Raw genomic sequence first — 15,855 nt, 5'->3', positions numbered from 1 at the left:
ATGCTGGTCTGCCATTGCAAAAACTAATAAGGTGCTTTCATGTATAAAAGGAGCATTGAACCACACGATTAAAATATAATTTTGACTATGTATAAATTAATGGTAAGAGCCCACCTTGATTATGTGGTGCAATTTTTGGCACCAGTTTTAAAGAAGATATTGCAGAACTAGAACTAGTGCAGAGGTGAGTTACAACACTAATAGGGGAGATCAGGGAAACATTAGTTATGAAGAAAGGGTAGAAAAATTGAATTTGTTTTCTTTATAAAAAAGGTCACTTAGAGGGGATATGATAGCACTAGACAAATATATACAGTGTCAGTACCAACCGCTATGTGATAACCTGTTCATTAGCAAGAATACACAACAGAAAAGAGGTCACACATTGAGACTGGAAGGAAAGTGTTTTTACAGTAACAAAAAAAATGTGGAAATCTCTATATAAGGAGGATGTGTTTATCAATTTCTTATTCAATATTCAAGGATACCAGTCTGGGGGGTTGTCTCCTTTGGAACAACAGCACAGAATAATGGGTTTTAATGTACAACTGATGTAATTTAGTCTTTGTTCCACCTAACGTTTTTTTTAAGTGGTGGTGCAGGAATAGCCCTGCTGCTTGCCTTTGGTGGCTAAAAGCCCCCAAAAACCGCCTGCCTGGTGCCGAGAACTGCATGTGCTGGGCTTGAGACGATAGGAATCCCCCATCCTTGCAAACAAGGAACAGCGCTGTATAGTTTTGCTGTTTTGAGTGTCTCTGGAACTCATAGATGATCATCTCTGTAAGTTTTCCATCTGATGTCCCTGGTTAATTCCAGTTAATTGTAAAAATATTCAAAGCACACATTTCTTTTCTTTTCCAAAAACAAGATTGCTAAGTAGGCTAAATATGTACATATTTACATAAATACACATGCTTATAAATTAACTGGGTGGGATTGTTTAACACATTGTCAGAAGCATTAGCCCCTTAAGGACCAAACTTCTGCAATAAAAGGGAATCATGACATGTCATGTGTCCTTAAGGGGTTAACCATTTATGTACAAGACATATGCTACTCACCCATTTTGAAATTAAAATGTTTTGGGGGGTTTTTGTGATACAGAATTTACAAAAATTGTTGCCTGAAATTTACTTACAATAAGCTCTCTTGTCTTTCCTCCAGGAGATATGAAGCTCATCCAATTTGTGCTGACCTGCAGGCTAAAATTCTCCAGTGCTATCAGCAGAACCCACAGCAGTCTCTAAGTTGCTCAGCATTGGCCAGTCAGTACCTGCAGTGTGTCAGCAATGCCAAACAGGTAAGTTTAAAACTGGAAGCATTTGTCTCTGTATGCTGTAAGCAAAGGACAGGCAAGAGCCTGCAGGGTGGCATTCTATGGTAAGGAAGGGCTTGTGCATTAACAATAACAATTTCAGCATTCCAGAAGAATATATGCCTATGGTTGCTATAATCACACCACTCTCTCTCTCTCTCTCTCTCTCTCTTATGCAATTAGATATTTGCGTAAAGATGTAAAATGAATGTAGAATAACACATTATAGAGAATTAACTCACTATAAAGTGTTTCATGGAAAGTGTTACTGCTAGTTTTAAATGATGAATTATACTGTACCTGTAAAAGCACTCAGTGCATTTTAAAGAGCCCATTAATTTCACATTCATACAGTGTCACCTATGTTAAGTGCTGTGTATAAACAACAGAAGGAATTCAGTGGAGCGTCTGCTCTGTAAAGTCATTTAATATCACATTGCCCAGTATGTTTTGGCGAGTTGACTTCCGAAGTAGGAAAATACATTCATTTTTTTAAATTAAGTCTACTGAATCAAGGTTTTGTAAATAACCTCAAATCTTCATAGGCATATAGTCACTAGTGACATCCATGGGGATACATGTAGAGTCAAGGGAAAAATAATGTACACCTTATTTACATTTTATGTCTTTACATATCAGGACAGAACAATCATCTGTTTGTTAGCAGGTTTTAGGTTTAGGTAAATAAAGGCTCCGATGAACAACAGCACCTGACATATTACACCATGTCATGATTTATTTAACAAAAATAAAACCAAAATGGAGTAGCCATATGTGAAAAACTAAGTACACCTTATGATTCAATAGCGTGTAGAACCAACTTTAGCAGCAATAACTTAAAGTAATTGTTTTCTGTATGACTTTATCAGTCTCACGTGAAACTTGTGGAGGAATTTTGTCCCACTTTTCTTTACATTGTTGCTTCAGCTCATTGAGATTTGCTGGCATTTGTTTATGCACAGCTATGTTAAGGTCCCGCCACAGCATTTCAATTGGGTTGAGCTCGCGCAAGTGCAGAATATTTTTTTAGAAAGGAGGGTGTTTTAAAAAAAATAAATGTACGTACATTAATCTTTTATTTCTACTCTATGCATGTTTATAATGTTTTTAACTTTATAAAGTTTCATGAGAAAACAAAGTAAATTGAAATTGCCTTTACTAGTAATTAATGAGATCCTTGGAGACTAAATATTTGATATCTGGTTCGATTTTCGTGAGGAACAAACGAAGGTCTCCTCTTTCGGTGATATTCAGATGATTTCTCTGTTTGCTCATAATATGATTTCTCATCTGTGCATCAGCTCCCCTCCTCAATCTCCCCCCTCTTTTTCTTTCCCCTTTTTTCTATTTTTTTTAACCTTTTTTATAGCAATGCCCAGCAGAAAGGCTGAGCTAGTGTCAGGGCTCCGCGGGCAGCTGTAAGGGGAGGCTGCAATCCTCTCGCAGCACTCACCCTCGGTCCGTCGCCGCCCGCGGTACCCTCTCCCCTTGCCTGTCAGCGAGCGGCGTCCTCTCCTCCTCCCAGCGGCAGCATGTATAACGCTGGGAGCCGGCACTTATATCTGAACGCCGGGGTCACTCACGTGACCCGGCGTTAAAGCTACAGCACAATAATCACAGTGGGGGGTATAGATATCCCCCACGTGTGATTGTTAATTCTGATTGGATGTTATCCAATCAGAATTAAGCTCAGGATTTAAATACTTACCTTTCCTGTCTCTCAGTGCCCTGTTGTGGTCTTTGCTTGCTAGTATTGCTACTGAACTTGTGTTTTCTGGTTACGTACTCTCTGGCTTGCTTATCTGACTTTGTGACTCTCTCCTACCCTTTGTCCTCGGCTTGTTTCTCGTTATTCTGTCTTCTGGTTCCCCTTACTCGGCTTGTCTCCTGACTATTCTTTGTGTGCTTAGCCCGGCCACTCTAAGGTCCGGTACTGCACCTGTTCTGTGTGTGTTAGCGTGTTTGGTTCCCAGAATCGTGACAGCTAGGTAGCCCACTATTATTAACCAACAACAATTCTCTCCTTTTCCTTTTTATATTTATTTTCCTTCTTTCTCCTATTCTACAAATACTCTGCTCCTTCTTTCTCCTTTTTTACAAGTACTCTCCTCCTTTATTTTATCCCCTTGTTTCTATTTTTCTTCCTTTTTTTATCTTTTCCTGTTTATCTCCCTTTTTTATGCTTTTCTTTTACCTTCCTTATGGCAATGTCCAAAAGTAAGGCTGAGCTAGTTAACCCCATATAATTATTAGCCAACAACAATTCTCTCCTTGTCTTGCCTATAACTTTTCTTTCTCCTATTTTACAACTGCTCTGCTCCGCTTCTGCCTGACCCTGCTATCGTGCCTGTCCCACTCCTCCCCTTCCTCTTCCCACGTGTTACTCGCTCGCGTTGGCACGTTCGCGCGCACATTCCCGCGTTCTCTTGTTCGCGTGCATTCTCGCGTTTGCACGAGTTTGCGCGCGTTCATACTTTCAGGTGTGTTTGTACACTCTCGCCCGTGCACTCGCGCCCTACCGTCCACTCTCTCAAAAGGAGGAGTTGGCATTAGCTTGTTGTGCCGCCAAAACCCCTACTGCCCACCTGGAATCCTGAAACGCCCACTAGTGGGCGGTAGGGACCAGGTTGACAACCCATGATCTAAATACTCGCAAAAAATATACTGCAAATCAGTGGGGGGAAAATTACACTGTTATTTATGTGACTAAACTGAATACAGTGTAGGTGAGTGGATTGGTGGAAATTTAAAGCCCTTTCAAAAAGACAATGACTGTTATAGTTGATATGGTGTATCAGCCAACTGAACTATCTCACAAACTATATATATATATATATATATATATATATATATATATATATATATATATATATATATATATATATATATATAATCCCTTGTGTCTCACTCTCAATAGTTCCCCGTCTTGTCAGTGCCTCAGTGCAACCTCCGGCCTATTGTATAGAATTCGTTGATGGAGCGTACTCACAGGGCTCGTAATAATGAAGAAGGTGCTTTTATTTCAGCAATCAATTCATACATCAAACTTGTCAGTGTCAACGTTTCAGTCCAACCGGACCTTTTTCAAGACAAACAATAAGTGATACCATGGCAATTTAGATACAGGAAAACATGGTGCTCATTGGAGGGTGAACAAGAGTGCAAACGAGATTAGGTGATGTCATAAGTGACGTGTGCAGATTCAAAATACGTCATTTAATAAGTTAACCCTATGAGGTTACGAACACAAGGTAAACAAATGGAAAGTAAAGAGCATAGGAGAAAAATATATATTCTACATATTTACAAAATACAGGGGTGGTCATGGGAGCAATCTCGGAGTGGTGCATAGAAAGATAGAAATATATAAGAAGTTTTTCATCAAAGAAGCCTGTTAAAGATAAAAATTTGCAATACCACCCGAGAGAGAATCCCATGGCCCAGGAGTATATGTCCCATAAGGGAGGATCTTCCTCTCAGGATAAATAGAAAAACTCGGATACTGGGGTACTAAACATACTAGTAAAGAAATAAATAGCATAGTCGGATAAACCCGATAACTGGCTATATACAAATATCTAATATTATCCAGGAGACACTCCTGGGGGATTATCTAATCAGAATAATACATACTAACAATATAGATCGTAAGAAGGCATACACAAAACACATGAAACAAATGTAACAATATCAGTCATGAGTTATCTTCTTGGAAGGAAACAATAGAACGGGTTCTTCTTGTTAAGTCCACGGGGGAATAAAGTGTTTAAGGTTTGAATCCAAAATGCCTCTCTTTGTAATAGTCTAGTGTCTCTATTGCCACCTCATGTTGTCATAGGTACATGATCTATTCCCATGAAGCGTAAAGAGGGTGGCGAGTGCCCTGCTTCTAAGAAATGTCGAGCAACAGGCGTATTAGCGGAGTTATTGAGGAGAGTTAGGTGTATAGCTGACCTGTGCCCCCTCATACGTTTCCTTAAGTCATTTGAAGTTTTGCCTATATGGGCAAGTCCACATGGACACATAATGCGATAATCTACATGTGTGGTGGTACAGGTAATCCTGTATCTAATTTTGTATTCCTTCCCAGATCGAGGGTGAAAGAATGCTTTCCCAGGAGTCATAGAATTGCAGGCTGTGCATTTGAGGCATCTATAGCATCCCAAGTTGCTAGCAGGGGATAATAGCTGTGATAGTGCATATTGATCTGTATGTACCAGATAGTTGCGTAAATTCTTCCCTCTCCTATAGCTCATAAAAGGACTTTGTTGGAGAGAGGATGGCAGCGATGTATCTTTCCTTCCTAAGTACACCCCAGTTGTCATGTATATTAGACGCCACTTGTTGTGATTCAGTGTGTAGTGTTCGAGGGAAGATCAATCGATCGCCTATTCCAGAGCGTGTGGATGGTTCGGTGATTGATTTATATGCCTGTTGTACAGCCCGATTCAAGATGGGCTTAGAGCAGGGGTAGGCAACCTACGGCACTAGTGCCATGCACGGCACTCGAGGTGCCTTTGCACGGCACTCAAGGGTACAAGAGCCAAACAGGCTCTGGCCTGTCAGGAGTCCCAGTGAAACTTAAAATATCTGTTAATATGAAAAGGTGGTGAAGGACAATCCTCCATTTATGCATTGCAGCACGTAGAGGAAGTGATCTCAGATCACTTCCTCCCAGCACTTGTGAATAGGAATCCACACTGAAGTAGAGCAGCCCACAGCCTCCTGTTGCAGCTTCTGTCCTTGAGCTGTACCTGGCCAGCCTGGACCCCACTAAAACCCAGGGAAGCCTCAGAGCTGCAGAATAATCCTCCCCTCATACAAATAATACAAACACACACACAGTCCGCACAAACACAACACCACCAACAATCCACATCTGGTTGCAATAAACACACTCCTGTTGCTATAAACATACCTCTGGTTGCTATAAACATTAAGCCGGTTGCTGTAAACATTTCACTGGTTGTTAAATATTTTTCCAGTTACTAAATGCATATCACCGGTTGATATAAACATATCTCCTATTGCTATTCTCATGTCTATGGTTGCTATAAACAAACTCCTGTTGCTATAAACATACCTCTGGTTGCTATAAACATTAAGCCGGTTGCCATAAACATTCCAATGGGTATTATATACATTTCTGCAGTTACTAAAAGCATATCACCGGTTGAAATAAACCATAGCTCCTATTGCTATTATCATGTCTCTGGTTGCTATAAACACACTCCTGTTGCTATAAACATACCTCTGGTTGCTACAAACATTAAGCCGGTTGCTATAAACATTTCACTGGGTATTATAAATATTTTTTCAGTTACTAAAAGCATATCACCGGTTGATATAAACATATCTCCTATTGCTATTTTCATGTCTCTGGTTGCTATAAACATATACCTGGTTGCTATAAACACACTCCTGTTGCTATAAACATACATCTGGTTGCTATAAACATTAAGCCGGTTGCTATAAACATTTCACTGGTTGTTATAAATATTTTTTCAGTTACTAAAAGCATATCACTGGTTGATATAAACATATCTCCTATTGCTATTATCATGTCTATGGTTGCTATAAACATATATCTGGTTGCTATAAACACACTCCTGTTGCTATAAACATACCTCTGGTTGCTATAAACATTAAGCCGGTTGCTATAAACATTCCAATGGGTATTATACACATTTCTTCAGTTACTAAAAGCATATCACCGGTTGATATAAACACATCTCCTTGTGCAGGGGTAGGCAACCTACGGCACTAGTGCCATGCACGGCACTCGAGGTGCCTTTGCACGGCACTCAAGGGTACAAGAGCCAAACAGGCTCTGGCCTGTCAGGAGTCCCAGTGAAACTTAAGATATCTGTTAATATGAAAAGGTGGTGAAGGACAATCCTCCATTTATGCATTGCAGCACGCAGAGGAAGTGATCTCAGATCACTTCCTCCCAGCACTTGTGAATAGGAATCCACACTGAAGTAGAGCAGCCCACAGCCTCCTGTTGCAGCTTCTGTCCTTGAGCTGTACCTGGCCAGCCTGGTCCCCACTAAAACCCATGGAAGCCTCAGAGCTGCAGAATAACCCTCCCCTCATTCAAATAATACAAACACACACACAGTCCGCACAAACACAACACCACCAACAATCCACATACATGCACACAACCCCACATGCAGCCTCACATGCAATACCCCAAACAGCCCCACACATACACACACTACCAAATACACAATGTGACATATCCATCCACACACAATTCCACAAACAGCCCACATACACAGCCCAAATTCATAGGTATTATACATGATACCACAAACTATTAATGAACATATACAATATAATAACTCATATACGCACAAATACAACGATACAAAGCAAATGCAGTATAAATAACACAAGCAGAATATGGCAACATACACACCTCAATTTAAAGAAATAGGACCGGCACGCTACAGGACATCACAATCATATTTTGGCACAGTGCTGCTAAAAGGTTGCCTACCCCTGGCTTAGAGTATCACCTCTCAAGAAATTTTTGGTACATCTCTTCCATTTGTTCTTCGGCGTTATTAGGGTCAGAGTTATTACGTAGCACTCTCAGAAATTGAGATATGGATAAAGATTATTTTAATTTCTTAGGGTGAAAACTGGTAGTGTCAAGGATTGTGTTCCTGTCTACAGGTTTCAAGTATAACGTATATCCAAGTTTGTTATCGAAGATCCAAAACAGTCTATCTGAGAGTAACTGACTTGGTAGGTAAACTTAACTGGGGAATTCATATATATTATATCTTATATATAAATATATCATATCCTATATATTTCTATCTGTCTATGCACCAGTCCAGGATTGCTCCCATGACCACCCCTGTATTTTGTAAATACTGTAAATATGTATAATATATCTTTCTCCTATGCTCTTTACTTTCCCTTTGTTTACCTTGTGTTCATAACCTCATAGGTTTAACTTATTCAATTACGTATTTTGGATCTGCACACGTCACTTATGACATCACCTAATCTCATTTGCACTCTCGTTCACCCTACAATGAGCACCATGTTTTCTTGTATTTGAATTGCCATGGTATCACTTATTGTTTGTCCGGTTGGACTGAATCGTCAACGCTGACAAGTTTGATGTATGAATTGATTGCTGAAATAAAAGTATCTTCTTCACTATTACGAGTCCTGTGAGTGCTCTCCATCAAGGAATTATATATACATATATATATATATATATATATATATATATATATATATAATTTATTCCAAACCAAACAAAAATATGCCATTAAAATGGAGCCTTCATTTCTCTCTGAGATCCTCCCAAAATCTCTTCAGAAGCATATTTATAGAAATTGGAAATATTCAGTATTTCTGTATATATGCAACTGAACAATCTCATCTGCTTTAAAAAGGGGAAAAAAAACAGAGCAATATGGAAGGAGATCTAATATATTATAAACAGATTTGTAAATAAACCAAGATCATGATATGCATGATTTCTGATGATAACTGTTACACAGTTGTCCGTTATGTGGTGCTTTTTCATATCCTCCAGAATCTTTCTTAGGCCCGGCAGAGTGCTCATTGATCTGAGAAATGTACATGATGATGTAATGTCCTTTTCAAAGGAATCTTAATTTATTAAAAAGAGAGTACTTAAGCATGAAAAACACAGTCTGTCCCTGTCATGTTTTTAAATATCCATGATGAGAGCAAAGTTATATTTAGAAGAATGGAATCAATTACCGGCACTTGCATATATGTAATGAGGCGAAAGGCAAGCCTATGATGCAATGATTAAAGGTAGTCCCCATGAAAGAGTTTCTTCAGAGTGAGAGTCCGGTGGCTCTTGTTCCTTAAGGGATTCCTGTTATTTGACTTGCCTAGTGTAAAATACATGTCATCTATATTTTCTACCTTCAGTCAGTCACGGAAATAATCATCAAAAGTGTAAATTAAAACCTACACCTTGGTACACTTTCCTTAACGAGGTTGACAGCAATGGATGGAGTGCCTGTACACATTTTCATACTGTGCAACAGAAGCTAAGAGTCTTTTAAAAGCTAAAAGTAGGATCCAACCAGACTCCGAACTAGTAAGTCCCATTGTCCCATGGAGCAGGAATTAAAGTTCACTGAACCTTTAAAACTCTGTAGTTCGTAGGACCCTAATCCTCAGTAGAAGCAGGTAAAAGGGATCTTCAGCACTCAAGTTGATAGGGTGAAAATTAAGCTAAATAGACACATTTATTTAAATTGAAAACCTATAAGGCAAGAAATTTGTTTCCAGTCCTTGCACGTTTTGTCTTACATGTTCACATGATGTAATTTCCATCCTATAATCCCCAAAACATACCTACAAATATTTCAAATGGAAATTTGGATTTTAGGGGTGTTGCAAGAGTCTGGGCTGTTCTGAGAATGTTTAGGTGATTTACTGATGACAATTTATGCAACCAAATTGTAATTTAGAACAAGAGCAAAGTGTATTATTTACACAGACTGGTCACTGAACACATCTATTGTAATTTAAAGACACCTGTGAGTATTATTGCTGTTACATGCAGACACAGCAACAAGCTAAAGCTCATAGAAGATAGGGACACTAGGATAGAAAAGAGGGATCATGTAAATTAGGCCCAAAACAGGACACTTGGGAGGTATGCCAAGGCACCTCAGAATGTAATTATTCTTTTTCTGAGAATGTCCGTGCACTCATTGTGCAGACCATTTGAGACCAAAATAATTATCCATTTAAGAACCAATTACTGGCCCCTTTTCAAGACATATCCTGTTATGGGGGGAGTTAAGACCTATATTCTTTATCGAAGGGAACCCTTTGCCTTTGGTTAACATGACTTCATGGTGATGCCAGAGATATAGTCACTTGTAGAGTTAACTTTGCAACACTTGGGACTGGATTTCTGTATCAAGCCCTGTGATTTCCATTTTCAAGCAGACCTAAATATATAGAACAGCCTAAAATAAAGAATAGATGTGTACCACCAGTACTTAAGAGTGACAGGTTTTAATGTGATGCCTAAAGAATTTGAAATGGCAAAGAATGTAATCAAGAAAAACAAGCCAAGATCAAAGGAGCACAAAAGTCACAGAATCCATAATGCCAAGTTAGAAAACAGGATAATCCAGAGCAAGCTGAGTCAAATACCAGGGAATCAAATCAGGAACAATATGTTGGCATTATTGGGATCACAAGGAAACCAAAACAGAGCACTGGATAAGAATCAGCAGGGTTCAGTTTGTCCAAAATGTATGTGGATAATGCAAAATACAGAGGAAGGAGAGAATGCTACACAACCTGAGTAGTAAAAGGGAGCCGTGTGCCAGCATCTGAATTGACACATGAATAACAGACAGAACAAAAATTGCATGTGGCCCAGGTAACCTTCGCCAGGTTCACATAAATGGGACTTTTCAAAACAGGTGGACCACTTCAGAGTCGTAAGAATTCTCGACAGCCAATTTGATGACTGACAATAGTTATCAGTTTACACAGCTTATTACCCTGATTGGTGATATTGCTATTAATTACTTAAAAGGACACTCCAACCCATTAAAGCACTTCAATGTATAGTGTAAAGTGTGTCCTCTCTTTTTTTTTTTTTATTCTATCAAAAGTGCAAATTGATGCTTTTATAAATGAGCCTTATTACAGGCCCCTGGCTGTCAATCAGACAACTGGACCTGTTTCTTCCGGGTTTAGTTAGCTCACTGGCAGCAATTGTCCAGAGCATCTGCCTTGCAAAGACTTACCAGGGAGCTGCATTGGGTAGTCTGTGATTGGACAGCCACAGAAAATCTAGGTTGGATGAGAGGACATGAGAGAAAATTTCTTAAACGTAATAAAAAAACAAAAAAAACAGTAGTTCTCGTGATTGCTTATATTATTATGCCATTGTACCAGGTTTGAACTGCTTAGTATAAACAAATCTTCCATATAATCTAAATGTATACTTCTGGATGCTAAGGTTATGTGTATTGTGTATAATATTTGTATTGACATTTCCAATAAAAATGATTTCTCTTAAAAAAAACAAAAAAAGACTTGCACAGTTTTAATCACCAATGTTATTGAAGTATTGAGCAGTTTACTAATAAGATAAGCCAGGTAGTGCCTAAGAAAGGAATATATTGCACTGGAAATCTCTATTTAGCCAATGATATTCCCCGATGAAATGAATTGCTAAGAGATTATACTGCCCTTCTAAATTACATTTATTGATCACTTCATAGTCTTTCAGTAACAAAAATTAAATTTTCTTCAACATATTTGTGTGTGAAGTCTGAAAGATGATGCCTGTTTGTGTTCAAGTTGGGAATAGTTGTGGAAACATGATTTCTTGGGTTTCTATGCCCAAGGGGGACTTCCCAAAGTCCCAAAATGATATGTCTATTGTCTGCTCACCACTAATATACCAATTTCTTTATTTTCTAATTTAGACCCTGCTTGGAAGAGGAGGCTAGACCCCGTGTTCCTCAAGGCCAGCTACCCTGCAGTTTGTATCTGGGAGCATCTGTATTTCTTTTAGAGAGGCCGCACTGTCAAACAGGAAGGAACCGCTGTCATTTTACCTTAAATAACACCAGTCGTTCAGCCCCTACAATCCTTGTCTGCTGAAGGAACCTGTAAATGCTATAGTCCTGCAATAAAGGTTTCTATGCTCACAAGTAAAATCTTCATGCTAGAAAGATTACATAACTATTACACTGTTTCATTACATATACTGCTTACAATCATGTTTAATTAATAAACCAATGTGTAGTCTCTTTGTTAAAATGATGTTGCTGATGTCCCTTTATTTAAGCAAAACTTGCAGCTTTCTCTCTTGTTGTATACAACCATCTGTGCCATTTGCTTTTACATCTGGATTCCTGATAAAAATAAATAAATATATTTTCTGAATGAGATTATAACCATTTAAACCATTTTTTTAAATTTTGCATTTTGTATGATGAAAGTATGTAATGTACTTTAACCTCAATATAGGCACCTAAAGCCAAGTTTGATGCACATTATAGGTATATAAGACTGCACGAAAACATCCAATGTTGTACAAAGCAGACTTATTCTTAGGCATTCCTTCACTTTCAGTAGTTACATCAACTCACAATTTGGTAAATAATTGGATATCTCTGATTTACACATTTTTGACACCAGCAGTGATGCAATTTTTTTTTTTTTTTTTTACAATTTTTATTCATTTTGTCAAGTGAAGGCTTAAAACAAAATTCAATTGGGTTCAGAAAAGAAGGGGGTGGGGATGATTTGCATTTGTCACATCGTTGGTACATTGCAAGCAAGGTGGGGTATCAAAGAGAAAGGGGAGAGGGACATATAGATTAGTTCCACATTGTAACATCAGCTTTGTGTTCGCACACTGCATTGTGGGTAGTCACAGTCTGTCGGTGGGGAACCCCATGTAGTAAGGGCGATGTTGGTTTTGTTATGGTGGATCACTGGTACCACCAGGTTCACTTGATGAGGTTCGTTCGGGATACAGGTGCATTTGCGATACTCAGTGCAAGTAACTAAAGTTGGTCTGGTGAGAAGGAAGGGGGGGGCGAGAGGGAGAGCGTATAACTGGGTTAGAGGTCTAGGTGTGCCTGGCCAGTGGTAGTGTGTACCGTGGTTGTTGCCTCCATTCGGGAGGCTTCAGGTGCCCGTCTATTGAGGTCTCTAGGTAGCGGCTTGGATGGGCCTGCATTTATCCCAGATTTCCCATGCTACAGACCAGTAAGAGAGTTTGTGATGTGTGCCCCTTGCCATAATCTCGTATGTTTTGTTTGTGTCCACTACTTGAACACATTGGGTGATGGTGGGAGGGGAGGTTTGTTTCCACTTTCTGCTAATGACTGTTAGTGCGGCTACTATGATATGGTATGCTAAGTATCGGTGGTATTTTTTTCAGTGTGTGTGGCAGCAAGAGGAGTAGGAAGGTTTCAGGTCGGTGTGGCAGAGGTGTGTTGGTGCATTGGATCGTTAGATCCGCCACTTGTTGCCAAAATTGGTGGAGCTCCGAGCATTGCCACCATGTGTGCATCATGGTGCCTCTGTCCTTTTAGCACCTCCAGCAGGTGTCAGATGTGTTAGGAAAGTAGCATTTAAGACGCGTTGGGACTAAATACCATCTGTATAATATTTTTCGTGCTATCTCTAGGTGGGTTGTGCAAAGAGTCAGTTTTTTATGTGTCTCGAAGATGAGTCGCCATTGAGCTTCCGAAAGCTTTCTGCCTTTGTCAGTTTCCCACGCCACTATGTGGGAGGGGGGATGTTTTTGAAGCCGAGTATTCTCTGAAATGTAGATTGTGGATATGAGTTTGGCGGCCGGTTTGGGTGATAAGCATAGTCTTTCTATGGCCTGCCAGTGTGTGTTCGTTTCAGTCACTGATATTGGTTTTGGGTGCTTGTCAAACCAGGACTTCAGTTGCATGTAGGAGAATTTGGCTACAGTTGGGAGAGAGAATTCCAGTGCCAGGTCTGGGAATGTCTTCAGATGGGTGCCTTGCAACATTTGCGACATAGTCGTGATTCCATGTCTATGCCAGAGTGTGTGGTTGAAGTCTGGTATGAGATGTTTCAACGATTTCAAGTGGAGGGCAGGGGAGACTTGGTCAGGGTTGCTCATCCGCTTTTTGTAGTTGTTCCATATGGAGAGGGTGAGCTTGGTCGTGGGCAGCAGTGCTGCGTGTTTAGGTGCTTGATTTTTTGGCATCCAGGCCAATGCACATATGTGCATATCACTTGCGTGGTCTTTCTCTATCATGGCCCAAGTTTTCGATTCTCGTTGTTGGGATGCTGCTTTTATAGGCGCGATATGTGCAGCTCTGTAGTAGCCCATTATGTTCGGCATTCCCATGCCGCCTTGCAGAAGTGGTCCATGCATAGTGGATTTCGCTACACGCGGTTTTTTGTCTTCCCATACGTAGCTGTTGAGCAGATTTTGTAAGTCACGTATGTAGGTGCGGGAGAGTCTGATTGGGAGGGTACGGAAGAGGTATAAAATCTTTGGTAGAGCTATCATCTTTACTGAGGCTATGCGTCCCGCCCACGAATTGAATTTACCTTTCCATCCCTGGAGAAGTGTTCGGATTTCGTTGAGTAGCTTGAGGTAATTGGATTTGTATAGTGCTGTAGGTGTGGGTGTGAAGTTGACTCCTAGAAATTTTATGTGATCCTGTCTCCAGTCATAAGTGAAATTGGCTTTAAGTTGGTCGATCTCTCGTTTGGGGATGTTGATTCCTAGGGCGAGGGTCTTTGTCACATTCAGTTTATAATAGGAGCAACGGCTGTATTGGGTGAGGATGTCGTGGAAGTTCGGGAGTGATATGTGGGTTTGTGCTAATGTCAGGAGGACGTCGTCCGCAAATAAAGACAATTTATATTTGTGTCCTTTAAGCTTGATTCCGTGTATGTTAGGATCATCCCTGACCATTTGTGTCATGGGTTCTAGTGCCAATATGTAGAGTAGAGGGGAAAGTGGGCATCCCTGTCTAGAGCCATTGGAAATGGAGAAAGGTTTGGAGATAAATCCCCCATTTACCACTCGCGCTGACGGGGCTGAGTATAGCGCTGTGATGAGCGAAATTGAACGTAGGAGGGAAGTAAAATTTACGGAGGACCGCAAGGAGGAAAGGCCAGTGGAGCCTATCAAAACCTTTCTCCGCGTCCAGGGAAAGTAGTACACTGGGGACCCTCCCACCTTGCAGGCCGTACAGAATGTCTAGGACCTTACGGGTTCCGTCTGCCCCCTGAGTGCCGCCCACAAAACCTACTTGGTCTTCCTTTATCAGCGTTGGGATAACTGGCGCTAGTCTGTTTGAGAGGATTTTAGCTATTACGTCCGTGTTCAAGAGGGATATAGGGCGTAAGTTTTGGCACCTGTCTGGGGGTTTTCCGGGTTTTGGGGAGTGTGGCAACATGTGCCATTAGCATTTCTTGTGGCATGCTGCCTGTATTGAGAATGTGGGTAGGTAGGGTAGGTAGGGGCTTAATATTGGTGTAAATCGTTTATAATATGTGTTCGTTAGGCCGTCGGGGCCAGGTGATTTCCCCGTCGGAAGTGACTGGATGGTGTCCAGGATTTCTTGTGTGGTTATTGGATCTTGTATGGTTTGTGTGTGGGTCTCCGATAGGGTGGGCAGAGGTGTTTTTTGTAGAAAATCGTCTATTTCGTCCAATGTAGGCTGATGAGTAGCTGTGTCGTTTTTTTTTATTTTTTTTTAATTCTTTATTTATTTCAAGGTAGAACAGTACAACAAAAGTGTGATACTTCAATAAATTTTTAATGCATCGTTACATTGTGTATCCGCAGTCCCATCAATCTATTAAGAGCCATGGATTAACACATCCAAGACTGTTACTGTATCAATGTATCCTGCAATGAGAACCATAGACAGGATCAAGCTGAGTACCTGTTCTCCCTGGTATTTTAAGTTAGAATATAAAATGAGAAACAAATATAACATAGAGATGTAACCTAGTACCATACAGGCAAAGCTTTGGTCGATAGA

General features: G+C 40.2%; 1 protein-coding gene across 1 annotated transcript in view; it reads left to right on the top strand.

Moving 5' to 3' along the window:
* CHCHD3 (coiled-coil-helix-coiled-coil-helix domain containing 3) overlaps positions 1 to 12,258 on the top strand; it is a 286,257-nt gene extending 273,999 nt beyond the window's left edge. The window contains exons 7-8 of the mRNA XM_063448299.1: positions 1,165 to 1,300; positions 11,785 to 12,258. Coding sequence (XP_063304369.1) covers positions 1,165 to 1,300; positions 11,785 to 11,808 — 160 coding nt within the window. The 3' untranslated portion in view covers positions 11,809 to 12,258. The remainder of the gene's footprint in view (positions 1 to 1,164; positions 1,301 to 11,784) is intronic.
* Positions 12,259 to 15,855: the final 3,597 nt, after the last annotated feature.

Source organism: Pelobates fuscus, chromosome 3, assembly GCF_036172605.1.
Source record: "Pelobates fuscus isolate aPelFus1 chromosome 3, aPelFus1.pri, whole genome shotgun sequence".
Classification (NCBI taxonomy): domain Eukaryota; kingdom Metazoa; phylum Chordata; class Amphibia; order Anura; family Pelobatidae; genus Pelobates; species Pelobates fuscus.
Note: the sequence above shows the minus strand (reverse complement) of the source record. Positions and strands in the feature narration are given on the sequence as shown.